General features: G+C 50.7%; 1 protein-coding gene and 1 pseudogene across 4 annotated transcripts; both read right to left on the bottom strand.

Moving 5' to 3' along the window:
* Positions 1–63: 63 nt before the first annotated feature.
* LOC308612733 (large ribosomal subunit protein uL23-like) lies at positions 64–543 on the bottom strand (annotated as a pseudogene). The gene has a single exon. The product of its transcript is annotated as a large ribosomal subunit protein uL23-like (transcript).
* Positions 544–2,905: 2,362 nt separating this feature from the next.
* SEMA4A (semaphorin 4A) lies at positions 2,906–23,534 on the bottom strand. 3 transcript variants are annotated; one of them, XM_081224671.1, is made up of 15 exons: positions 23,490–23,534; positions 20,575–20,745; positions 18,243–18,403; positions 16,599–16,661; positions 16,240–16,338; positions 15,903–16,008; positions 14,967–15,083; positions 14,478–14,602; positions 14,144–14,316; positions 12,937–13,087; positions 7,458–7,638; positions 5,247–5,365; positions 4,980–5,137; positions 4,598–4,698; positions 2,906–4,211 (listed from the first exon to the last, which is right to left on the bottom strand). In XM_081224671.1, exons 2-15 carry the CDS (start codon positions 20,714–20,716, stop codon positions 3,619–3,621), a joined length of 2,289 nt encoding a protein of 762 aa, XP_081080797.1. In that variant the 5' UTR covers positions 20,717–20,745; positions 23,490–23,534; the 3' UTR covers positions 2,906–3,618. The 3 variants fall into 3 exon arrangements, with proteins under 3 accessions (XP_081080797.1, XP_081080796.1, XP_081080798.1); XM_081224670.1 differs by having other exon boundaries at positions 23,341–23,525; XM_081224672.1 differs by lacking the exon at positions 16,240–16,338 and having other exon boundaries at positions 23,341–23,525.
* Positions 23,535–25,418: the final 1,884 nt, after the last annotated feature.

Raw genomic sequence — 25,418 nt, forward strand, 5'->3', positions numbered from 1 at the left:
TGCCATCCCCTTCTGTGTTTTACATTCTTTCTTTTATATATACTGAAAACTTTTATATTTAGAATTAGCCAGCTGGACTCAGTTTAGATGATCCCAATTTTGTTGGCAACATCCAAAGCATCATAGTCAGGAACCAGTCGAACATATGCCTTTTTCTCTCCATCAGTCCTGATCAGGGTGTTGACCTTGGCCACATCAATGTCATAGAGCTTCTTCACAGCCTGTTTAATCTGGTATTTGTTGGCTTTGACATCCATATTGAACACCAATGTGTTGTTGTCTTCAGTCTTCTTCATGACTGACTAGGTGCTTGATGATGGCATAATGGTCAAGCTTGTTTCTCTGAAAGGCGCTCTTCTGAGGATATTTGGGATGCCTCCTGATCCTCAGTGTTTTGGGCTGTTGGAAGGTAGATTACATCAGACATTCTTTGTGGCTGTGGACGCCTTTCAACACTGCTTTCTTGGCCTTTAAAGACTTTGCTTTGGCTTCGGCTTTGGGAGGGGCAGGGGCTTCCTTCTTGGCCTTCAACACCATCTTCCTGAAAAGCTGTGTTTTACATTCTTATGGTTGGGTCTAAGTACCTCATGAATGATGTAGACAGTGAGGGCGGGGGAAATCTTAGAGAAGACTAATCATCCAGGACTGGGGCAGGCTGGGAAGATGGCACGGAGGAGATAGCCTCTAAATTATACCTTAGAGGGAGATGAGGAAAGAGTACATTCCAGAGTGATGTTGGCGGGAGGCTGAGAAGGAAAACAGAGAAAAGGTGTTCTGGGAGCCTTTGGGTCACCTGGATAAAGATGTCCAGCAGGCTTGTCCTTGAACTGGCTGGAGGACAGGAGAAAGCTCAGCTCTGGAGCTATGTATTTGTTTGTTTGTTTTGCGTTACGCGGGCCTCTCACTGTTGTGGCCTCTCCCGTTGCAGAGCGCAGGCTCAGCGGCCATGGCTCACGGGCCCAGCCTCTCCGCGGCATGTGGGATCTTCCTGGACCGGGGCACGAACCCGTGTCCCCTGCATCAGCAGGCGGACTCTCAACCACTGCGCCACCAGGGAAGCCCTGGAGCTATGTATTTGACAATGAGGGATCCATAATGCTTAAAGCAGGAAGTTTCCTGTGCATCCTTTCCCTCTGAGAGGTGAATAAATTGAGGTGCAGACAGGAAGAGCTGTCCAAGTCTATTAACAGCAGACGAAGGCCCCAGGAGCTCAACCCTGGCCTCATTCCCTTTCCACCACCCCACAGCCGTTGGCCTAGAGGTCATGGGGAGCCACAAGAGAGAAGGTCTGGAAAGGGTGCTTGGAACAGTGAAAGCCAGGCCTCAGGGTAAAAGTGCATTGAGTAATGGGAGGAAGAAAAGGAACCGGAAGGGGAGAAATACCAAGAGAAGCCAAATAACGCCAATAAAGGAGCCCTAGCAGACAGGATCTTGAGATATTTGCACACCCATGTTCATTGTAGCATTATTCACAATGGTGAAGAAGTGAAAACCACCCAAATGTCCATCAGCAGACAAATGGATAAAGAAACTGTAGTCTATAGATACGATGGAATATTAATCAGCCTCAAAAAAGGAAGAAAATCCTGTCATATACAGCAACATGGATGAACCTTGAGGACAGTATGGTAAGTGAAATAAGCCAGTCACAAAAGGCCAAATACTATGATTATATGAGGCACCTAAAGTAGTCAGACTAATAGACAGAAAGTTGCCAGGGGTTGGGAGGAGGAGGAATGGTGTTTGATGGACATCAACTTTCAGGTTCGCAAGATGAAAAAGTTCTAGAGATCTGTTATACAACGATGTGAATATAGTTAACATACTGAACTGTATGCATAAACTGTATGGTTAAGGGGATAAATTTTATATCACCATATGCTTTTTACCACAATTGAAAATTTAAAAAAAAAAACTTTTTTTTTTTTTGAAGAAAAAGCCATAGTAGAAGAGAGTTGTAAGAAGAATAGTGTGGCCAAGGTGTAAAGACTGCGCAGAGGTCAAGGCCAGTGGGGAGCTTCTGAGAAATCGTGGAGAGTCATCTGAGCAGAGAGGTGGGGGAAAAGCCAGACAGACCACAGGGCATTAAAGAGGGTGAGGGCGACAGTGGGGGTGGGGTGAGGTGGGGGGCAGCAAGAACGGACCCTGCCTGGTGATTGGTGGTAACAGGAAAGAAAGAGTTAGTGAGGGTGGAGGGGGTAGACTGAAAGGGTGGAGCTGTGGGAAGGATTATTGCTTTGTTTTCTTTTTCGGTACAGAGAGCACCTAGCACACTTGTGGGTGGAAGAAGGGAGGTCAACGATGAGGGAGTAATAAAGTGGGGAGGGCGATGCAGGGGGTCTTGGCACAGCGGAAGGGGCAAACACACCTGTTAGCCTTCGTTGGAGGAGGGACATGTGCCTTCGTGACAGGAGGGAGAGGGGGAAGGTGATAAGGGGGTGTGGACAGAGTGTTTGTCAGATATTGGGAAGGATGTGGCCAGGATGGGGGTGACTGCACAGTCTTGCTATAAATTCAATCCACCAAGAGTTGAAACCAACAGCTTGCAGTGGGAAAGGGGGGCTGAGGAGGAATCAAGAGAAGTGTGGGACAGCTGGGGACAGCAACTGTGGGGCTGCGGCACGGAGTCCGTGATGGATGAGGTGCTGCCTGGCCAGCAGACACACAGACGTGTGTTGGCCCCAAAGGCAGAGTTGCAGGCACTCTCTAGCAGTGCCTGGAGTGGAAGAAAGGGCTGTGGGGCTGGCTGGGGGCTGGGAGGCAGCTGGCAGGGCAAAAAAGGTGGTTTGGAGTTGGAGAGAACAATCACTCTACAAACCTACTAATGTCCTCGGACTGCCTGCTCCCCTTACCTCCCACGGTCCTCGGCTGGAGCGCTCTGCTCAGACAAAAACAGCACCAGTCATAAGCTTTGTCTTTTTAATAAAAAATAAACTGTCTGTGACAAGTGGTTTTTGAATCCCAAAACAAAGGAGAGGGGAGAGGAAAGGGGTCCAGGGAAAAGGAGTGAACAAGGCTCAGATCACCCCTGTGTTCTAGCCAGGCCAGAAGGGGTTAAATCTGCCCTAACTGAAACAAGATGGAAGGAGGTGAGACTTCAGGAAAGACCTCCCTGGTTGAGTTGATAAGGGGAGCAGGAAGGGAGCAGCTCCCTGCAGAGTCCTGGAGAGCCTTGGGAGAGGGGAGTGTTGGTGTCCAAGGTGGCAGCTGCTTTTAGAGTGGTGTCTCCAGGTGTGGTGTGCTATCTTACAGTTGCTTAGGTGTTTGGTGTTTTAGGGTCTCCTGTAGCAGTATGTTTCTGGAAGGTCCTGGAATGGCCAGAACTGAAGGATCCTCTCTAGGTCCTCCTATCATAGCCTAGGTCCAGGTCTGGGGCAGCCCCCCATTAGAGAGGCCACGTGCTTGGCAGAAGGGAGTCCCATAGGGGAGTCAGGCCGCTGTGCCCAGCCCCACTGAGTGCTATGGGTGGCACAGAGTGGCAGAGAAGGTCCTCTTGTGGGAGGAAGGTGGTCTTTTGTGCTACTCCCACCCTAGTCAGGGCTGCACTGCTCCCGGTCCCCCCAGCCAGCACGGCCAGGCACTCTGTCCTACCCGACAGCTCCAGCTTGTACCCAGAGTTTAAGCCACCTCAGTGCCCTGGAGGTTGTTGTCAGTGTCCACATCACTGGCAGAGGTCCTGCATTCCTTGGGGGATTGGAGGCACTGCTCCCTGCTCAATGGGGCCTTCTCCCCTAGGGGCAGGGTCCCACAGCCTTGGACCTTGCCCCGGGCTCGGAGTGACCCCAAAGGGGAGGCGAGGAGGAAGATGAGGGCTCCTGAAAGCACTAAGGCAAGGAGTACAGTGACGGTGAGGAAGTGGGGCCAGTAGGACCGCGGGGCAGCCAGGGCAGCCCCACCACCGACTCTGGTCAGCGGGGCCTCCATGCGTTCCCGGGGAATGCCCGCCAGTTCAGGATCCAGGGCCAGGGGTTGGTCCTGACTGTCCACCCAGTAGGAGACCACAGGGTATGAGAAGTCATTCTCAGTGGCCCAGCACTGATAGAGACCCCCCACCCCATCTCGCAATAGCAGCAAGAGGGAGCCACGGTAGACTGTGGAAGAGGTGTCCGGGATCGCTGCTGCGCCGTGACTCCAGCGGTAAGAGGCCAGAGCTGAGAGGTGGGGGCAGGGGAGCTCCAAGATAGAGTTGGGGACAGCCAGGACTTCTTTAACTGTAGGTAAGGGAAAGGGGCCAAAGGTTAAGGAGAGAGCAGGCAGGAGGGAGTCTCTACCCGACATGTGGGCCCCAACTCCCACCTCCAACTTCTATTTCAACTCCTAAACTCAACTCTGACCCCTTTCCTATCTCCAGTCTGGGCCCCATACTAACCTCCCCAGTCCATCTGACTCCAACTCTGACACCAGAAGTAACCCCAATCCTGAATCCCAGCTTAGAATTCCTATCCCTCTTCCCTACAGCCTACATCCCAATCCATTCCAACTCTGGGTATTCAGGTCTCAAGCCAGGCAGGTGCTGGGGGAGAAACTGAGGCAGAAATGCCCACCCCCTCCCAGAAGTCCTCCCGAGCCTTTGTACCTCCCCTGGTCCCACACTCACTGATTTGGGGGCGGCTCCGAGGTCTTCCACTCCTGCCCACGGGGCCATTGGCACATGCCCACTCTGGGTTCCCACGCTCCATGTCCTGCTTCCAGGACTTCCTGAGAAGGCAGGGAAAGCAAAAATTATCCCTTGAAACAGCCAAGAGTGGGAGGAGGAGGGAGCAAGAGAGCGAAGTGCAGGGGGGAAGAAGGTGGGTCTGGGAGACTAGGTAGAACAGAGAGGAGGGGAAGAGAAGCCCAGAGTGGGCTGGAGCAGCTCAGAACTGCCTGATGCAACTCCATCCCTGAAGGAGCCCCCCACAGGCCGGGGGAATCTTGAAGGGAATGTGTTAGTAGCACCTGGAAAGAGGAAGACCATAAGCTGGGTAACTGGCACTCACGGGATGGGGGTGGGCAGGAGGCGGCAGATTTGGGACTCTGGGTCCCAGGCACAGTGAGGGTCCCGGGCAAGGACACAGTCCACACAGCTCTCGTAGACACTACAGTTGGCTCGGGGAACCCTCCAGATGCCTCCTGAGAAGCCTGCAAACACTGCGCCCTGGAAGAGAGATGGAGAGTGTCAGGGCATCCTCGCCACACCTAGGAAGGACCCAGCACCCAAGGCCTGCCCCACTAGAAGGCCATCTGAGGGTCAGGCCCCTTCCCACCTGGGTGGGGGCCAGCTGCAGGTTGCGAACAGGCTCAGGGTCAGGGAACAGCTGGATCTCCTCCACCAGATAAGTGTTGTTGTCCCCACTCACCACAGCCTTGTGGAGGGACCCTGTGCCTGTGAAGAGACAGAGAGAGCTGAAATTGTCTGACCCCATCTACACACCCCTCTCGTGCTCCCTCTCTGACTCCAGATGGCTTCCCCAGCTGTCAGAAAGTTCCTTCTGAAGTGTGCACTGGACAAAGATCTGTCAGACCGTTTCCCTCTATGCCACGGAGATGGAGCTTGCTTGTAAATGGCTGGAAATCCCTTGCCTCTCGGTCCTTCCTTTGCAACTGCCTGATAAAACTCCATGCCTGGAGGAACCCAACCGTCCCCTTTCTCCATGGACATGGGGCAGTGGACTGATGAGCACTTCTGTAGAAAATCACATCACCAGACTCCCTCACCTCCATCAAGTGTCTCTGCTCAAAGGCACTTCAGTGAGTTCTACCCTGACCACCCTTTTAAACATTACTACCACCCCAACCGGCATTCCTGACCACACACTGCTCTATTTATTTTCTAATCTCATAATGTACCAAGTAATTGACTCTTCAGTATGTTTATTGTCTGTCCCCACGTACTCCAAAAAGGAGCTAGATTTTTGTCTGTTTTGTTCTCTATTGTATACCCAATATATGCACAGCTGATGTCCTAAAAGAATGAATGAACCTGATGGGTTTCTTCCACTAAAGCTCAAGGTCATCCACCTCAGCCAGGCCCTCAATATAATATATGCTTGGCAATCTTCCCCATCTCCCCCGCAGACTGTCTCTCCTTTTTTCTCTCTCTCTTTTTTTTTTTTTGCGGTACACGGGCCTCTCACTGTTGTGCCCTCTCCCGTTGCAAAGCACAGGCTCTGGACGCGCAGGCTCAGCGGCCATGGCTCACGGGCCCAGCTGCTCCGCGGCATGTGGGATCTTCCCGGACCGGGGCACGAACCCGTGTCCCCTGCATCGGCAGGCAGACTCTCAACCACTGCGCCACCAGGGAAGCCCTCTCTTTATTTTAAAATAAATTTATTTATTTTTGGCTGCGTTGGGTCTTCGTTGCTGCGTGCAGGCTTTCTCTAGTTGCAGCAAGCGGGGACTACTCTTCATTGTGGTGTGTGGGCTTCTCATTGTGGTGGCTTCTCTTGTTGTGGAGCACGGGCTCTAGGAGCACGGGCTCAGTAGTTGCGGCTCGCGGGCTCTAGAGTGCAGGCTCAGTAGCTGTGGTGCACGGGCTTAGTCGCTCCGTGGCACATGGGATCTTCGTGGACCAGGGATCGAACCCGTGTCCCCTATATTGGCAGGTGGATTGTTAACCACTGCGCCACTAGCGAAGCCTCTCCTTCTTTCTACGATGAATATTTGAATCTATTCCTCTCTCCTCAAACCTCCCACCTTTTCTACCCCTCAGTCTCCCCCCCGCCCCTCCCCCACTCATGACCTTGTGTCCTCCTACTTCATAGAAAACACAAAAGCCTTCACAAAAGAGCTCCCTCTACTTCTTGCCCATTTCCCCCACAAGTCTATACATTCCCCCTTTCAGTTTTATCCCCCCTTCTACTCCTTCACTCCCATCCCAGCAGAGGTCTGTACCTCCCCCACTCACGACCAGTCCCTCCACCTGGTTCTAGAACCAGGCTTCCTGCTGCCTCTGCAACTTAACCTGCCATTTAGCCCCTCACCTGCCCATCCCTTCACCATCTCCCTCTCTACTGGATCCTGACGATCTTTCCCATTTTTAAAAAGATTGCTGGCTGGATCCCATGCCCTCCTCCAGTTACCTCCCCTTCCCCTCTTCCCCTTCACAGCCAAGCTTCCGGATGCGTGATCTGTGATCTCTACTCTCGCTGTTTCCAGCTCCCCCTCTATCCTCCCTCACTCTTCACCTCTCTATAGCATGTCTTCCCCATAAGATAAACAGTTCTTGCTAAGGTCACCAAAGCCCTCCATGTTTCTCTCCCCCACCAGACTGAAAGCTCAGAGAAGGTAGGGACAGGACTGTTTTGTTCTCCCACTGTATTTTCAGAGCCTAGCAGGGTGCCAGGCACAAAGTAGGTGCTCAGAAAACATTTGTTGAATGAATGCCTGAGTGAATGAACTCAAAGGTTTCCCTCCTCAGCCCGAGTTGTAGTCCCTGCTCTGGTCCCCTGAGGGGTGGCTTTCAGCCCTTTACTCACTGGTACCCAGGTACATGACCAGATGGCTATTCCTGTCGATGCCCTGGGCTGTCTCCACCGCAAGCCGTGTGTACTCCACACCAGACTTCACCAGCAGGGGTGTCCCCACCACCGGCTCATCCATCAGGAAATGGTCCTTCATGAAGGTCAAGGCTTTATCAGAGGAGGGGCCCTCCGAGCACTGAAGGGGAAGGAGGCAGATCAGGTCAGCTTTCTCCTTCCTTCAACTCACCCATTGCCTCTTCCCTCCCTCCCTCCCTCTTGGCTAATTTCCTTTGCCTCCTTTCCTCTTGGCAGTCCTCATTTCAGGATGGGGATTAAAGCTGGACTCAGGAACTGCCTGGCTTTGAATTCCAGCCTCTGAATTCAGCGTGCCTGAGGTTCCTTAACAGTGTAATGGGCCTATTACCAATACATCACAGGCTTGCTGTGAGGATGCAATGCACCAACACATAAAAAGTAATTAGAACAGTGCTTGGCATAAAGTAAGTATTTCATAAACATTAGCTGTCATTATTTTCCTCCATCATCACCTTTACCAAGGATGCCTGGCCACCAGCAGGAAGTAGAGTGAGGGTCCCTTGCAGACAAGGACCACCTTGAACTCATGTCTGTAAGCCCAGGCTTAACACAGGACCTGGCACACAGTTGGTGCCCAATAAATGTTCGCTGAGTCAGTAATTGAATGAATGATGTCACAGAAAGGGGTGGTGAATAGGGAGTGTTTCTCATCATGGTGTGGCATGAATTTGATGCGTGACTCTGGGAGAGTCCCTTCTCCATTCTGGGCCTTCTTTTTCTTACTCATAAAATGAGGGGGTTGGACCAGCTGTTCTCGAAAGGCCCTGCCAACACCAGCATACTGTGGCTTTGGGACACCTGCGTCCTGATCTTTGGTCACGATTCTTGTCCTCCGTTTCCAAGAGCACTGTCTTAGCACCAGCCCCAGCTCTGTCACCTACAAGATATGTCCTCAGACAAGTTACCCCGCCTCTATGAGTTGCAACTTCCTCATCTGTAAAGTGATGTAATAACATCTGTATTTCATTTTGATGCCAGAATGAGCATATGCACTTACTCTCACTTCCTCCCAAAGGGATTTTTTTTTTTAAAGACACAGACCTACAGGGATGGGGAGAACAGGAGAGAAGGCAAAAGCAGCCACATTTTGGAAGCTGGAAAGCAAATGAACAAATAGGAAAAGACTTAGCAGGATAAAAGAATCTTCTTAAGCCAGCCCAGGGATAACCTCAAACTATCTGACTTATAAGGCAGAATTCCTGAAGTTCATGGAATAGTGGCCCCAGTCACCTCTGGAAATGGGGTAAGGGAGGGGCTGAATAAAGAAGATTATTTGAAAGTCTCTTTAAGAAGTAGGCAGGTTTCCTCCCAGCTCCATGCCACTGAGTGACTGTCCCTTCCATACCCTTGCCCCAAACTGGAGGTTTATTCTCTGGAGAGGGTAAGACAGAGGGACTCTGAATGGAGTACAGTAGAGATGGGTGACACCACCATGAAAGCAGGGGATTAAATCCAAGTAGACACAGTACCTTCACCCAGCCCTCTTTCCCCATGGCTCCCAGACACCAGGAGCCAGATCATCTCCCTCCAGGCAGAAGACTGGAAGAATCTACTCCAGGAAAACTGACTAGAGGTCCAAGAGGAAAGACTTAAAGATATTGACATTGAAGGTCCCCAACAAAGCAGTCCAGCCAGACCATCCTCAGTGGAGCTATCACGGAGCTCAAGTTGCCAAGTCATGCCCAGGGTGCAGAGTTTCCAAACAGCTTCATGGTCCCCTCCCTCTTAAATATGAGTAGATAGCCAAGGATTACCAGATATGTGAATGAAACCATGAACATGAAAGAGATCAAAACAAGGAAATGGAAAAAATGAATAAACAAAAACCTAAGAGGAAACAGAAATGATTCAGAGAAAAGAAAACCACAGCAAAGTATCATTACTATCTTAAGAGAGATAAGTATGAAGATAGTATACCCATGAAACAAGAACATAATGCTACAAAAGAGGAGTTCTTATTTCAAAGAGTGTGGCCAGAGATTACATACTTCCTGAAAGAAGACCACACTACCACTATGACGTAGTTTTGTTCCCAAAAATCAAACTTTAATCTGATTACATCTCTAGATCCAAACACCAACCAATTTACAGAAAATACTTAAACTCCATCACAGAGATGCAAAATCAAGATCCAGACTGTGGAAAATTCTACATAACAAATAAATTGCAAGAGAAAAAAAGAAGTTAGAAAGCGAACATACAGACTAAAAGAGACTGAAAAGAACAACCAATCCAAATTTACAGATCTTATTTGGATTTTGATTCCAATAAACAAATAATATTTTTTAAAAACCCTTATGATATCTGTGAGACTATTAGAAATTTGAACACTAAATGCATATTAGATTAAGGGACTATTATTAATTTTTTGGTGTGATAATGGTACTATGGCTATGTTGTTGTTGTTTTCAAAGCCCTTATCCTTTGGAGATACATACCAAAATATTTATGGATGAGGTAATGGGATGAATGGTAGCCCCCCAAAAGACATGTCCATCTAAAACCTGTGAATGTGACTTTATTTGCAGAAAGGGTTTTTGTATACATAATTAAAAATCTCAAGATGACTCATTCTGAGGACTTTCCTAGTGGTCCAGTGGTAAAGAATCCACCTTCTAATGCAAGGGACGTGGGTTCGATCCCTGGTCAGGGAACTAGGTTCCCACATGCCGTGGGGCAGCTAAGCCCGTGTGCCACAACTACAGAGCCCACACGCGCTGGGGCCTGTGCGCCACACTAGAGAAGAGAAAACCCACACGCCACAACTAGAGAGAAGCCCATGCAACGCAATGAAAGATCCCGCATTCAGCAACTAAGACCCAACGCAGCCAAATAAATAAATAAATAAATAAAATACATTAAAAAAAAAAGATGACTCATTCTGGATTACAGTGGGCTCTAAATCCAATGACAAGTGTCTGTATAAGAGAAGTGGAGGAGACATACAGAGATAAGGCAAAGTGATGACAGAGGCAGAGATTGGAGTGATGTGCCTACAAGCCAAGGAACACCAAGGGTTTCCAGCAGCCAACTAGAAGCTTAGAGCGAGGCATAGAATAGATTTTCCCTCAGAGCCTCCAGAAGGAACCAACACTGCTGACACTTTGATTTCAAACACCTGGCCTCCAGAACTGTGAAAGAATAAACTTCTGTTGTTTCACACCACCACGTTTGTGGTAATTTGTTACGGCAGCCATAGAAAACTAATATGGATGAAATGATACAATAACCAGAATGTGTTTCAAAATAATAAGAGGAGAAGTGGGTGGGGTATAGATGAAACAGTTTGATTGGCTATGAGTTGAAGCTGGCTGATGGGTGTATGGAGGTCCATTACACTATTCTGTCCACTTTTTATATATTTAAAATTCTCTATAATGGAACATGTTTATAAAAGACATTCAAAGCTCAAAAAATTTAGTAAATTAAATATCTGATAGCAGAAATTAAAAATCTGATAGAAGGATCAGAAGATAAAATTGAGATACTCTCTCAGAAAGTAGAACAAAACCAAAGACATGGAAAAAATCTTTTAAAGGATTTTAAAAGGTAGAGGACTAGTCCAGGAGGTCCAGAAAGAAGTGAAAAAACATTCTGACATTAGAATGTCAGCTCCATGAGGAAAGAGACTTTTGTCTGTTTTGTTCACTGCTATATCCCCAGTGCCTACAACGGTGACAGGTGGCCTCAAAAAATATTTGTTGAATGAAAAGGGAACAGGAGGAAATAGTTCAAGAAAACTTCTTAGAACTGAAAGAACTAAAATTCCAGGCTTAAGGGGAAAATTGAATGTCCAGACAATGAACAAACAGATATCATCAAGGCACAATCATGAAATTTCAAAACAACCAGCGACACAAAAAAGGTACTACAAGATTCCAGTGAGAAAAAAAACAGGTGACATTCAAAGAGTTGGGGATCAGGATAGCTTTAGACTTCTCAACAGCAGCACTGGTAGCTAGAAGATAATAGAGGAAGCCTTCAAAGTTTGGAAGGAAAAATATTTCTAGTCTCGAATTAGATACACCTAGGCAAACTATCAAATGTGAATGTAGAATAAAGACATATTCAGACATTCAAGGTCTCAAAAAAACTTACCTGCCATGTATCCCTTTCCGGGAATCTCCACTAAAATGAGATAGTGAAAAAAAAGAAAAGAGAGGAAGTTGTGGGATGCAAGAAACACCAGATTGTCGCAAGGAAGAGGCAAAGGGAATGCCCAGAATGATGAGGAAGCGAGATTCCAGGATGGCAGCTGTGTCCCGGATGTAGTTAAGATGTAGATGTAGTACAGACTGCAGCAGATAGGAAGGATCTCTGGGAAGACGAAACTCTTAGAATACCTAATGGATCTGTTTTTAAAAGAGATTCAGATAACTGAGGAAGGGTTTGGGGTTGAATTAAAGATAAGAGCTTAGAAAACAAAGCAAATAATAATAATAATAATCAAGATAATTACTAACCCCAGGGAAAATTTTTAAATTATGCAAAAAGGAAAAATAATCATGGCTTACTACCTGGCTCAGTTGTGAATAATGAATCATAATATAAATATTGATCTAACCAAAATTACTATAAAACAATAGTAATGAGATGGGGGGTGGGTGCAGTGGTGTGTTGATAAGGCAGCTCTGGGGAACGACAAGCGGGGAGACCTCTGATTTGAAGTGTTTGCTGATTTCCATGATGTATTATTCCCACCATGGCTGATTTCAAGCTATCAATGTATTGTCACTGAACTCGGATTTGTAAAGAGATGCACAAAGGGTTCTTGCTAGTTGCTGCAAGCCAGTTCCAGCACATCGCTGAGTGCGGGTGGGGGACATGGTTAAATCCTCACCATCCAGAATGAGAATTCAATAGACACTGCCTGACACTGAAACATCAAGAAGTAGCAAGAAAAGTATTTCAAGATTTAGAGATAAATATCAAAAGAATCAGCTAAAAGAGTTGAAGGTGGTTGTCTCTAGAGAGGAAAAAGTGCTGAGGATAGGAAACAGGGCTGTTTTTTGTAACCAACCATGTAAATCTGAATGATTGTTTAAATGCTGTACATATACACTCTGATCAAAAAACAAAAGTTAAATAAGAAATGCAGGTGAAGATGCCCAAGACAGTCCTTGGCACAACCCGTGCTCCCTTGTTTCCTTAGTGATGTACCCAGGTATTTGGGGTGCACTCAGCTGAGGTGAAGAGGTGCTGCTCTGTGTTTAGGATGGGGTTGGACACATGTGGAATGTGGGCAGCCAGAATGGGTGAATATCTGAGCAGACAGGACCTGGTGGCGCGGGGAACACTAGCATTTATTGGGCATTTATTATGCCGTGATAGGTACTTTGACATGCATATTATGTGTCTGGGGAGGCAGGGTTTGCTCAGTGGGATGGGTAGTACTCACGCTGCCTGGCCGAGGAATGATATCAGGGAACCCGTAAGTAGTCCAGCGTGAAGTCTCTTTGTTCAATTCCTTATACTTCCCCTCAAAGACATGCTTGATGTCCTTGAGTGAGAAAGCACAGACAGCAGAGCTCCTGGTCCCACCAACCTGCCTGGAGAAAGCCAGAGGGGACGTTGTCTGTAACCTCCTCTGCTATACCAGGAAGCTCCCTTTCCAGCCCTGGCCCACCCTTGGCGAGAAACCCCAGAAGGGCAGGAGGATGAAGGGCTGGGTCAGCCCCCAGCTGTGGTGATAAGGGCTAGGAGAGCCCCAGACTCTAGCCCATCTTAGGATCTGAGGTGTGATTATCTTTAATGAGAATTAAATGGGGCTCATGCCCTGGGGTGTCTCCTGCCTGGCCTGCCCAAACTGGGCCCCTATGGGAGGGGCAGCATAACCAGCTGCCCAACAGGCTCCAGATGAAGTGTTCCTCCTTGGGGATCCCATGTATTCCTGGTTCTCAGATAAACAACCAGAGCCTAACTACAACTATTTTTATTCCTTCAGCCTTGGTCTGTGGAGACAAAAGGTCTTTCTTGTTCTCTTTAACCTGTGACATACACAATATTCTCAGTTCTGGATGCCATAGATACCAGACCCTGCTTACAACAGATATCTTTGATACCTGACATATTGTCAGCAGATACCAGACCACAGCAAGTAAGTTAAACTTTCTCAGCCTCCAAGCAATGACTGAATTTTTATCTTATGTCGCTGGTGGTGTTTCACTCTTTGCTCTGACCATTAGGAAGCTCAGAGCTAAATTTGTGCCGACATCCCAGGACTGCACATTCGTAACGCACGTTTGTAAAGCACATGTGTAATGTGCTGACCGGATCCCTGGGTTCTCTTATTCTCTTTTTATTTCCATTTCCTCATGGATTTTATTTTATTTTAATGTTTGCCTTTTGTAAGCTGCCTCCTATCCTTTTTGGAACCAGGCAGGATATAAACTAGTAAGAACCTTTCTGAGCTTTATATTTCCCATCTACATTAAGGGCATGAGTCAAATTCCTGGGAGACGGTGACGATCAAATGCCTTCGTATGTGAAGTGTGGAGTATGTGCTCGGCTCACATCAGTTCCTATCCTCCCTGGCGGGCCAGGGCAACAGGGGTGCTGACCCGTAATCCCGCTTCCAGCCGCCACGTTCCCGCCTGGCTGCTCACCACTGAGAGGTGAAGACAGCGTAGACATAGGGATCGGTGGAGGAATTGTCTGCCAGCAGGACAGCGTGACGGATGACGTTGAAGGGCAGCTGCCCCGTCTGGGCACAGAGTAGCTGGGCCTTCAAGAAGGTGGTCCACTTCTTCTGCAGCAGCTTTTCGCCGCCCACGTCGTTCTAGGGGCACCGGAGGAGTCAGGGGACGCCCCCTGCCCCACGTGACCTCGCCCTCTTCTCCACCCCTCACTCCCATTGGTCCCTAAGCACTCAGCCCCGCCTCTTCCATCTCCCCATTGGCTCCTCCACAGCCAGGCCTGCCTCCCGCCCAGGTTGCAGACCTTGCAGACTCTGGCCACCCGGGATGTGTGGAGCTTCTCGAAGAACTCAAACTCGCTGGCTGTCTCCTCGAAGAAGAAGTAGACGACGTGGGTCGAAGGGATGGCTGCCACGAAGGAGGCGTCCTCTGCAGGGGCGGGGCAGATGGGCTAAGAGATGGAGCACCTGGATGCCCTGGCCTCCCCTTTGTGAAAACCCTTGGCTCTGGAGGACAGGAGACATGACCTCTCGGGTCCCACAGCTGGTCGAGACGTAGCCATGGGTGGGGGGTGGGGGCGGGGAGCGACTGGTACTTCTTTCATTATTTATGTAAGATGAAAATTTCAAGAGGACGGGAGCTTTGTCTTCTTCCCTGCAGTACCGCCAATGCCTTGCACACTGTATGCCTCAACAAACGAGAGTTGAGTAAATTAACAGCAGTTCACAGTGCCAGGTCTCCGGGACTTGGGGAAGGGGGCCAGACCTGTGCTGGATGGGGCTCAGGTCCTTACGTTGCAGCCAGCGGAGGAAATTGTCCGTCTTGAGGACGGGCTGGGATCCCAGTGTGCGCATCAGGATGGGCTCACTGCCCAGGAAGTTGTTCATGGTGCCGGAATAGAGCATCCCATCTAGTGTGGGGAGAGGAGGGGAGACCTCATCAGTTGGAGGGTTGCCCCTGCCCTCCTCAGACCTGTCAGCATTCACATCAGTCTCTGGCCTCCTTCAGGTGTTCCATACCTTCCTATGGAATCCCAAAGCCCAGCTCACAGCCCCCCACTGAGCACCGTTCTTAGGTCCTTGTGCCCACAGGGAATGGCCAACCTTATGGCCTCCAGTGTTTTGGCACTTTTCTCTGGCTCCTCCCTCCCATGCCCAGCTAAACCACTTGCCAGTTAGAATCACTCATTGTTGCCCGAAGACGGCTTCATTTTGTTTCCGAACCTTAAGTCCTACCCTTTTCTTCATGGAACACCTTCCCTGCCCATCTACCTATCTTTCAAGGTCCCTCTCAGTCAAAGTCCACCGCCTTCAGGAAGCCAGGGTGGGAAGCCTGTAATGGTTTGTGTCCGGGAGGGCACAGCACCATGATTTCTTCTTTGTAATCCCTACAGTTCCTAGCACAATGCCTGGCACACCAGAGGGGGCATTCATACAGAGCATACTTGTTGAACAAATGACTGAATCTCAGGCCTCTTCCCTGCCTGAGACCCTTCCTGGACCCTCCCATCTCTGTGCCTCTCTCCATATCCATTTTGCTCCACCTCCTTTGTGGCAGTTTCAGCAGTAGCTGGTGTTTGGGGTACCTGATTCTCCCTCTGATTTTGTGTTCCGTGGCTCCTGGCTTCTCCTCCCTGTCCCCTGCTTTTCAGGAAATTGTCAGATTCCATATGTCACAAAGTGACCAGGAAAAGCAGTTGCTGGGATGGACCAGGGAACCTCATACTCACCTGCCAGGACAGCCGTGTGCTTATGGGCGGGGTCGAAGGGGCTTTGGCCTTTCCCCTCTACAACCTTGTCCTCCAAGATGGGCAACAGGTTGGAATCTTGGAGTTCCTAGAGAGGGGGAGTGGCTGGGGGGCCAGAACGCCAGAGTCTCATGTCTGGGAAAGGAGGGGCGTGAGGGAGGAAGGGGAGGGGATGTAGAGGAAAATTGCTCTGGGGCCAGGAAGCTCACAAGGGTCCTGCGTCTGGAAAACCAGAGTTTTCCAGAGCTGCAGAGGATGAGCTGGGAGTAGACGTGAGGAGGGATGCTTGGGGCCTGAGAGCTGGTGCCAGATAACTCACAATGAAGGTACAAGCAGGGCTGAAGGCGAAGGTGCCACAGGCGTAGAGATGGGTGGCATTGAAGGAGACCAGGACACGAATAAAGTTGAAACACTGTGTCTGAGGGAGATAGAGAATTCAGGCCTCCAGGGCACTTGCCCCAAACTCCTGGGCCCCCAGAGGCTGCTCCTTCACTCCCTAGTAGGGAGAAGGGCTGGGCAATGCTGAGGCAGTCCCTGTCTGTCTTTATAGAACATGATGCAGGCAATTATCATGCAAACAAGCATCCTCTGCTGCCTGCCCAACCTGAGATCATCCAGTGATGGTCTAGGGACACCAGGGTTCTCTACCAGAGCCCCAGTATCTCCACCTCTACTTACCTCATTGCTCTTCTTCTTAAAGGCACATTCACTCTTTTTTCGGTCACTGGCTGGCCAGGGTATCTGAAGTGGGGCATTGGGAAAGGGGAGATAAAGGGAATGAGGTCTTCAGCTCTAGCTCTGACCTACCATCCCCCCCTTGGCTCTGATGTGAAATCACCAGCAGGCATAGTGGTTAGTTACATGCTAGTAGGCTATAATAACCTCACTTTGTGACCCTGGCTATTACTCTGATGATACTGTTATTCATTAAGACACAGCTCCATGGTAGAACATGGCCTATGGAATCAGACCTGAGTTTGAATCTAGACTCAGCCACTTACTGGTTGAGTGATCTTGGTCAACTGCACAGGCTTCTGGAGGGCACAACTAGGTAGCATATGTAAAGCATCTAATGCCATGCATGGTATAAAAGCAGAAGTTGGCAAAAAAAAACCCACTACATTTCCTGGGGAAATTGTTAAAAATGTCAGTTCCTCACACCTCAGAGAATCTGTATTTTTTAAAAATTATATTTATTTATTTATTTATTATTTTTGGCTGTGTTGGGTCTTCGTTGCTGCATGCGGGCTCTCTCTAGTTGCGGCGAGCGGGGGCTACTCTTCCTTGCGGTGCACAGGCTTCTCATTGCGGTGGCTTCTCTTGTTGCAGAGCACGGGCTCTAGGCACACGGGCTTCAGTAGTCGTGGCTCGCAAGCTCTAGAGCACAGGCTCAGTAGTTGTGGCACACAGGCTTAGTTGCTCCGCGGCATGTGGGATCTTCCCGGACCAGGGCTCAAACCTGTGTCTCCTGCATTGGCAGGCAGATTCTTAACCACTGTGCCACCAGGGAAGCCCAGAATCTGTATTTTTAATTGGCATCCCATGTGTGCAGGTGGCCCACAGACCACACATTGAGAAAAACAAACCGTGGAGATGCTCAGTAACTGCTAGCTCCCTCCCTCCCTTTCTTCCTTCCCTCTCCCATTCTCCCTCACGTTGTTCCCATGAGTAGGGTGGCTGTAATTTAACACAGAAGCTTCAGTGATTTCTACCAGTGGGTGGATATCATATTATTGATATAATTTGAGTCAATGTTTCTCTCATATGTCAATGATTTCCATATCAGCCACTTTAGTAATTAATAGTATTCAACCAGTATTCATGGTACCAATGAATAGTGAGGCCAATATAGTGTTTCTTGTCTGTTATATCAATCATATATATATGTCTATACGAAGAATTGCTGATTGTTGGGGACTTCCCTGGTGGTCCAGTGGTTAAGATTCCGCCTTCCAATGCAGGGACGCAGGTTCAATCCCTGGTCAGGGAACTAAGATCCCACATGCCACAGGGCAACTAAGCCTGCAGACCACAACTACTAAGCACGCAAGCCACAACCAGAGAGCCCGCATGCCACAACTACAGAGCCCACGCACTCTGGAGCCCGCGGGCCACAACTAGAGAGAAGCCCGCACGCTGTAACGAAGACCCAACGCAGCCAAAAAATAAAATAAATAAATATTTTTTAAAAAGAATTGCTGATTGTTGCTGATTATAGGTAACAGCAAATTGGGTGGTTATTCATGCATAAGCAGCCCAAGCGCAGGGCAGCCATTGGTCCCCTCCTCACTCCCAGCCCACGCCCTTCCCCTGGCCTCTCACCATGTTCTTCAGCCTTGGTACCCCTGGATCCTGGATATTCAAAGCCAGAATGGCCTCTCGAGCCCCCACATAGAGAGTGTCTCCATCACCACTCAGGAGCAGAGTGTCAAAATCCTGGAGGCCCTTCTGGTGGAAGAAGCTAAGAGCTCTGCGTCCATCCCCTGTTGAGAGGTGGTGAGAAGGAGACAGTGATGAGAAGTCAGTGGGCAGGGCTTCCCTGGTGGCGCAGTGGTTGAGAATCTGCCTGCCAATACAGGGGACACGGGTTCAAGCCCTGGTCTGGGAAGATCCCACATGCCACGGAGCAACGAGGCCCGTGAGCCACAACTACTGAGCCTGCGCATCTGGAGCCTGTGCTCCGCAGCAAGAGAGGCCGCGATAGTGAGAGGCCTGCGCACGGCGATGAAGAGTGGCCCCCACTTGCCGCAACTAGAGGAAGCCCTCGCACAGAAACGAAGACCCAACACAGCCAAAAAATTAATTAATTAATTTAAAAAAAATGCTTAGGGCTTCCCTGGTGGCACAGTGGTTGAGAGTCCGCCTGTCGATGCAGGGGACATGGGTTTGTGCCCCGGTCCGGGAAGACCCCACATGCCGCAGAGCGGCTGGGCCCGTGAGCCATGGCCGCTGAGCCTGCGCGTCCGGAGCCTGTGCTCCACAACGGGAGAGGGCAGAGGGCACAACAGTGAGAGGCCCGCGTACCGCAAAAAAAAAAAAAAAAAAAAAAGTTAAAAAAAAAAAAGTCAGGGGGCAAGCAGCTGATTTCTGAGATAAAATCAGGGGAAGAAAAGGGCTGGCAGAGTGTGCTCCCCAGACCTTGGCAACTGGACCCACTCTTCATCAGCAGCTCCCAGCTTCGTCCCACCCTGCTGGCAGCCATAGGAGCTTTGTGTGTTGAGCTTATAGTAGAGAGGAAAGGCAGCCAGAGACAGGGTAATGACAGACTGGGGCTGGGGGAGGGTGGCCCGTACCCAAGGGACAGACAAAGGGACAGGAAATAAAGTGAGGCACAATGGATGCTCTTCCAGGCCTGGGGGCTGTGGTGGGGGAGGACACGTTGGTCCTCACCCGTGGGGAGAGCAGAAGGCGGATAGACAACAGGAAGGTGTTGGCGGCCACAGACAGGAAAGATAGATGTAGATAGGACTATGTGTCAAGAGTAGCTGTGGGTTGTAGGGGTCCCACTCACCAGCCCCACTTTCCTCCCCGCCTCTATTGCAGGAAATTTCCACCACAAGAATCACTGCCATAGGCTGAACAGAAAGGAAATGTTTTTCTTCAAAGTTTCCTGCAAGCGCCTAGATGTCACCTGGGCATGGGATTCCAGCTGGTTGTGGGAGGTTCCCTGAGGTCTAGCCATCGCCGTGGTGTGGCAGAGGTGGGGTGTGTGTGCCTGGTCCCCTGGCATATCAGCAAGTGGGGAGGAGCTTCTGAAATCCTCTCTCATGAGCACATTTGTACTTCTGCATTAGTTAGAGGACTGACTAGCTAATTGTTACCTTTGGAGGCTCAGAGACTCTTAGGACCAACCAAGAGGAGGAGCTGGGGAAACGTGTGGCAAGGTGCTGGAGAGGCCAGCCTCCCCAGAACTGTATGCACCCCTCTGTCACTGAACTGACCGCCCCAAAGTGTGCTTCTCTGTTCATCTGCCTCCCCCTTGGGACCATCAGCACTTTGAGGGCAGGGGCTGAGTCCTGTTTATGTTGTAATCCCAGCACCCAACACAGAGGAGGCCCCTCCATCAACGGGCAACATGCATTTCCTTTACCACGTTGCCCCAGAAAGATGCTAAAGACACAGCTGTGCCCAGGAGACTGCCCCTACAACTCCTACAGGGCCCATGTTCCTTCCTGAATCTTCTCCCTGGAGGTGGAAGACCAGCAGTCACCACAGCCTCAGTAAGAAACCAGCCAGGCTGTGCCTAATGGGTCCCAGGGTCCGTATCCCAGCCAGGCCACACTGAGTTCTTGTATTCTTGGTGTCCACAGTACTGGGCATGACGTGGTCCAGCATCATCTGTGCAGTTGTGTGTCCTGGTGTGTCCTGGGTCACCAGGCCCACAGATGCTCTTCTGGCAGGGGCCTTGGCTTTGGGGCACTTGAGGGCATGAAAGCAGTTACGGGTTTGAGGTGACCAGTTTGATAACAGTGACATTTAAGGAGGGAAAGAAAAATCACCAACTCTGGAGAACCAGAAGGCACAACGCCCCTGGCCCCCTGGTCCCCTCACTTCCCTTTCCTCAATCTCTGCCCCAGGTGAGTTTCATCATTCACTCCTTTCTCAGTCAGCCCGGTGTTGCCATCCCCACACTTCCTGATCATCAGACACTTACCTGCGTAGTATTTGACCCTGGGTGTGGGCCCCTGCCCGTCACCCCGTGCAGTCGTCGGTGGTGGCAGGAGCAGCAGAAGCAGCTGGAAGAGGAAAAGGCCCAGGAGGCTCCAGGAGTCCAGGCCCAGGGCTGGAAGGGCCATGCTCAGCCAGAGGCTGTCACCAGACGGCTCTGGGGAAACAGGCACCCGCCACTCTCTGGGTGAGCAGTCTTTACCACATCCTCCCTGGGAACCAATCAGACAGCCCCAGGCAGCAGAAGTGTGTATTGTGGGGGGGATGCTAGAGAGAAGGGCCAGTTTCCTCTCCGGAGTGCCCTTAGAGAGTCTCACTTCCATCATCCCACAGGCCTCATCTGCCTCACTCTCCCCTCTGGGTAGGAGTCCAGCTGTTCCCCATCCTGCCCTTCTGATCTCTTTGCACCAATAGCCCCACTTTGCCTTTTCTCACCTTACTCTCAGGGAAGTCTTTCTTGATATTTCCTCTTTGCCTTCCCTCCTCCCATAGCCCAGAGCCCAGACCAATGCCTGGTCCTGGCAGGGACCTTTCTGGGGAGCAGATTCCTGCACTCACAATATAGATTCTTCAGACCTGACTCTCCTGGCACTTTCAGATCTGTTGATACCCAGAACCTCGTACACAGCCCTACCCTCTGATGACCCAAACAAGCAGACCAGGTCTGAATCAGCCTGCTCTGATCTCTCCCCAACTGGGCTTAGGTCGCTGACTCTCATGTCTACAAGCCTCTTTTTGCAGGGAGGAGATGGGAGTCCAGCCTGGAGGGCTGGCCATCAGCATCGTGCAGAAAGTGGCCCAGGGCAGGGAGTGGCTGGCTGTCTCCCAGCCTCTGCAGCTGCCCCCTCTCTCCCTGGTCCTTGTGCTGCTGCTGCCTATCTCCTTGGGCCTCTGCATAATCCTCCCCTGGGACTGCACCCCCCAGCCACCCATCTCATCTCACCCTTGAGCCAGACACAGTGCAGAATCTAGGTGTCCAGACTCTTGGGCATGGGTGCCATCCAAGAGAATAAAGAAGGGGGTTTCCCAGGCCCCAGAGGCAGGGGATGGGAGGCTCAGCCTGGCTGGGCCAGGCGTGTGGCTCTCCAGGTACCCATAGCAGCAAAGCCAGCACTGGGAGCTCTGGGCATGGGAAACCAGAATTTCCACCTCTCGAGTTGTGACAGATCCCTGGCTTGGGCGGAAGTTGGTGGATTGGGAGGGGACTAAAAGGAGGCACACCTTTGTCTTTCAATCTATCCAGAAAGTTTAAAATGCCAGAAAGTTTCTAGGTCATTTCAGCCATTCCCTTGTCCCTCTATCTCATCACATCCAGTCTAACCAGACTAGCATTGGTTTCTCCTCTTGCTCAAGACTTCCCAGCTAGAGACATGACACCGTCTTTCGTATTCCTCTTTCCACTTACCCACAAGGTGGGGTCTCTCTACTCCTACCTACTGGGAAGTCCCTGCAGTGGTCTAAACTTTCAAACCTCCCACTTCCAACTGGGCCATAGTCTTTAAAAAATAAAACAATTGCAGACAACAAGGACCTACTGTATAGCACAGGGAACTATATTCATTATCTTGTAATAACCTATAATGGAAAAGAATCTGAAAAAGAATATATATATATATATGTATAACTATCACTTTGCTGTACACTTGAAACTAATACAACACTGTAAATTAACTATACTTCAATTTTTTTTTTTTTTTTTTTTTTGCGGTACGCGGGCCTCTCACTGCCGTAGCCTCTCCCGCTGCGGAGCACAGGCTCCAGACACGCAGGCTCAGCGGCCATGGCTCACGGGCCCAGCCGCTCCGCAGCATGTGGGATCTTCCCGGACTGGGGCACAGAACCCATGTCTCTTGCATTGGCAGGCGGACTCTCAACCACTGCGCCACCAGGGAAGCCCTATACTTCAATTTTTTAAAATGGCTTAAAAAAATCTAATAGATAAATAAAACAATTGCATTAGGCTCTTATCCATGGCTTTGCTGTGGAAATTCCTTCTGTAGTCTTATCTCCAACACTCTTACGGCAGCATCAGGCCAGTGGGAAACCCAGAAAATTTCCCATCTGAGCTTGAACATATTTCTGGGGCACCCAAATGCCTGATGATGGCTGCTCACCCCCTCCCTGAAGGCTCCAGGGGGAACCTCATAATGCAGGGTTAATAAGGCATCTAGCACCAAGGGCTTCATGACCTATAAAGTGGGTAGTTTCCTGCCCACTCAGCCTGAGCCCAGCTGACTGCTGGTTAAAGAGCACAGACACCCCAGGGCTAATCCGACTCCGATAAATAACCCACCTCCTTTTTTTTTTTTTTTTTTTTTCGGTACGCGGGCCTCTCACCGCTGTGGCCTCTCCCGTTGCGGAGCACAGGCTCCGGACGCAAAGGCTCAGCGGCCATGGCTCACGGGCCCAGCCACTCCGCGGCATGAGGGATCCTCCCGGACCGGGGCACGAACCCGCGTCCCCCGCATCGGGGGGCGGACTCTCAACCACTGCGCCACCAGGGAAGCCCCCCACCTCCTTCTTAAATGCACATTCCTCATGGTCAGGAAGTCCTTCCTGTAGTGTAACTTCCGCCCCTCTTGCCACAGCAAAGCCTACAGGGTGATGGGACAGCCTAGGCTCCTCCTTAGAAGAATTCCTTATCAGTCTGCTCAGCCTTCTTTCCTTTCCCTCTGCTCCCATTTTCCCTCAATTTCCCTGAGGGCTGGCCTCAGCCAAACCCCTCCTGACAACTGTTTCTATCAAGACTTACCTAAGACTTCCCCAGACTCTCATGGAGCCTTGTTGCCAGATCCTTGGGAGAAGCCATGGTCTAAGCCACCCAGAGAACATTTTGTAGACACTCAGAATCAAGGGAAACTCCCACCCAGACCCCAACTCAAGCTCAGAGTGGGAGCCTACCCTGCTCTGGGGCCTCTCTGCTTGAACAGATCGGCTTTTCTGGGTCTCTGGGAGGAGCTCTGATAGGGTGGGTGGGGCTTGGGGGAGGAGGTTCCAGCCCCACCCTCCCAGTCCTTGCCCTATTCCCACCTCTCTGGAAGTGTTAGATTCAATGCCCTGAGCCGAGTTCCTCCTTCTCCAGAGACCCAGGAATTCTTCTGGCAACAAGTCTCCTTTTCCCCAGCCTCTCCAGTGAATATGAAGTCTGCATTATCAGGCTTTGGTCTACCCAACAATTTTAGCTGCTAGGTACCACCATAATCCCTTTTTTTTTTTTTTTTTTTTTGCGGTACGCGGGCCTCTCACTGTTGTGGCCTCTCCCGTTGCAGAGTACAGGCTCTGGACGCGCAGGCCCAGTGGCCATGGCTCACGGGCCCAGCCGCTCCGCGGCATGCGGGATCCTCCCGGACCGGGGCACGAACCCGCGTCCCCCGCATCGGCAGGCGGACTCTCAACCACTGCGCCACCAGGGAAGCCCCCAATCCCATTTTAAAGATGACGAAAGTGAGGCAAAGGAGGTTACACAGCCAGAAGCCAAGTTAAACTCATATCTGCCTCATACCAGAGTGACTGCCTTAGCTACGCTCTCAGGAGTCCTACTCCTGCCCTAGTCCGGGAAACTCAGCTCTGAGCCACTTGGATGGAGAAGACAAGTGTGTAGGGTGGGGGGTGGCAAGTTCTAGCTCCGATGGGCTAAGAAACAGTACCTCTGGGGTGATTCTTGACTCAAGAGGAAACAGAAACCTCTCTGAAGAAAGGCCATCAGGTACAGGTCCCACCCCCTGTCTCCACAAGGGCCTTCTGGTCTAGTTCCCTGGAGGAGCCTGGTGGGGAAGAAGGGCACCCTGCCCCTACCACTGCTTGTCTTGCACCAGAGCCTCAGGAGTCAGATCCCAAGTTACACTGCCATCTCCCTTGCTGCAGCCTGCAGAGCCCACAGCCAGGGCTGGCTTCCTGGGCATGTGACCTGCGCAGTCACGCAGGTCCCCACGCTCAGTCTAATGCCCAGCTGCTGCCGTCTTGAAAGTCTTGATCTTGTTCCAGGAGCTCCACACTTTCATTTCACACTGGGCCCTGCAAATGATGTAGCAGGTCCTGCCCAAAATATCAAGAATGCTCAGAGCTGACAGGGTCCCACCCCCTCACTGTACAAACCAGGAAACCAAGGCCAGGGAGGCGAAGTGTCTTGGCTGAGGTTGGAGTCAGGCAGCAGTTCAGGTGGGGTGGTGGTAGGAAGGGGTCAGAGGTTCAGGACCAGGCTGTAGGGGCCATGCCATTTCATGGCTCCAATGTGGGAGCTCCCCAACTCCTTTCTCTCCCAGCCCTGGGGCCCAGCCTGGGGACCCCCATGACAACAATGCTGAGTTCAACCCTGACCCCCCAGTGGGGACTCCTCCCCCACGGCCCCTAGACCACATCAAATAGTAGCCCCTTTCTGGCCATCTTTCAGCCCAGGATAGAGATGTAGATGTGGGGATGGAGGTGGGAAGGGAGATGGGGATATCACTCCCACACTTAGCCCATGCTCACCCCAGGGACTCCGTCTCTTCTGCACCCTGAGCGAGCATGGATACCTCACTGAGGGAGGGGCTCCTGAAGCCAGGAGAGAAGCCACTCCTGGCTTTGCCAGTGACCCAGCTGGTCCAGTTTCCCCCACCACCTCTCTATTCTGGTTTCAGGGACAGCCCCAGAAGGGCACAGTCCTAGGGGAACCTCAGCTTCCTGGCTCTCCTTCTCAGCCCCACCTGCCCTGCCCTTCGTTACCCTCGTTTTACAATCACAAGCAAGTCAAATCAACTTATAATTATTAAGTACTTACTGTATCTAAGGCACTAGCGATATCGCCAAAGCACTACTCCCCCAGCATCCCCCCCACCTCTTCCCATCCCC

Source organism: Mesoplodon bidens, assembly GCF_964165515.1.
Source record: "Mesoplodon bidens genome assembly, chromosome: 2".
In the NCBI taxonomy this organism is placed as follows: Eukaryota; Metazoa; Chordata; class Mammalia; order Artiodactyla; family Ziphiidae; genus Mesoplodon; species Mesoplodon bidens.

Coding starts and splice junctions, on each gene's coding strand:
- SEMA4A (XM_081224671.1), bottom strand. CDS start 20,716: ATGGCCCTTCCAGCCCTGGGCCTGGACTCCTGGAGCCTCCTGGGCCTT. Junction 18,404..20,574: donor CAGGGTCAAATACTACGCAG/GTAAGTGTCTGA, acceptor ACCTCTCAACAG/GGGATGGACGCAGAGCTCTT. Junction 5,366..7,457: donor GGTCATGTACCTGGGTACCA/GTGAGTAAAGGG, acceptor GTCTCTTCACAG/GCACAGGGTCCCTCCACAAG.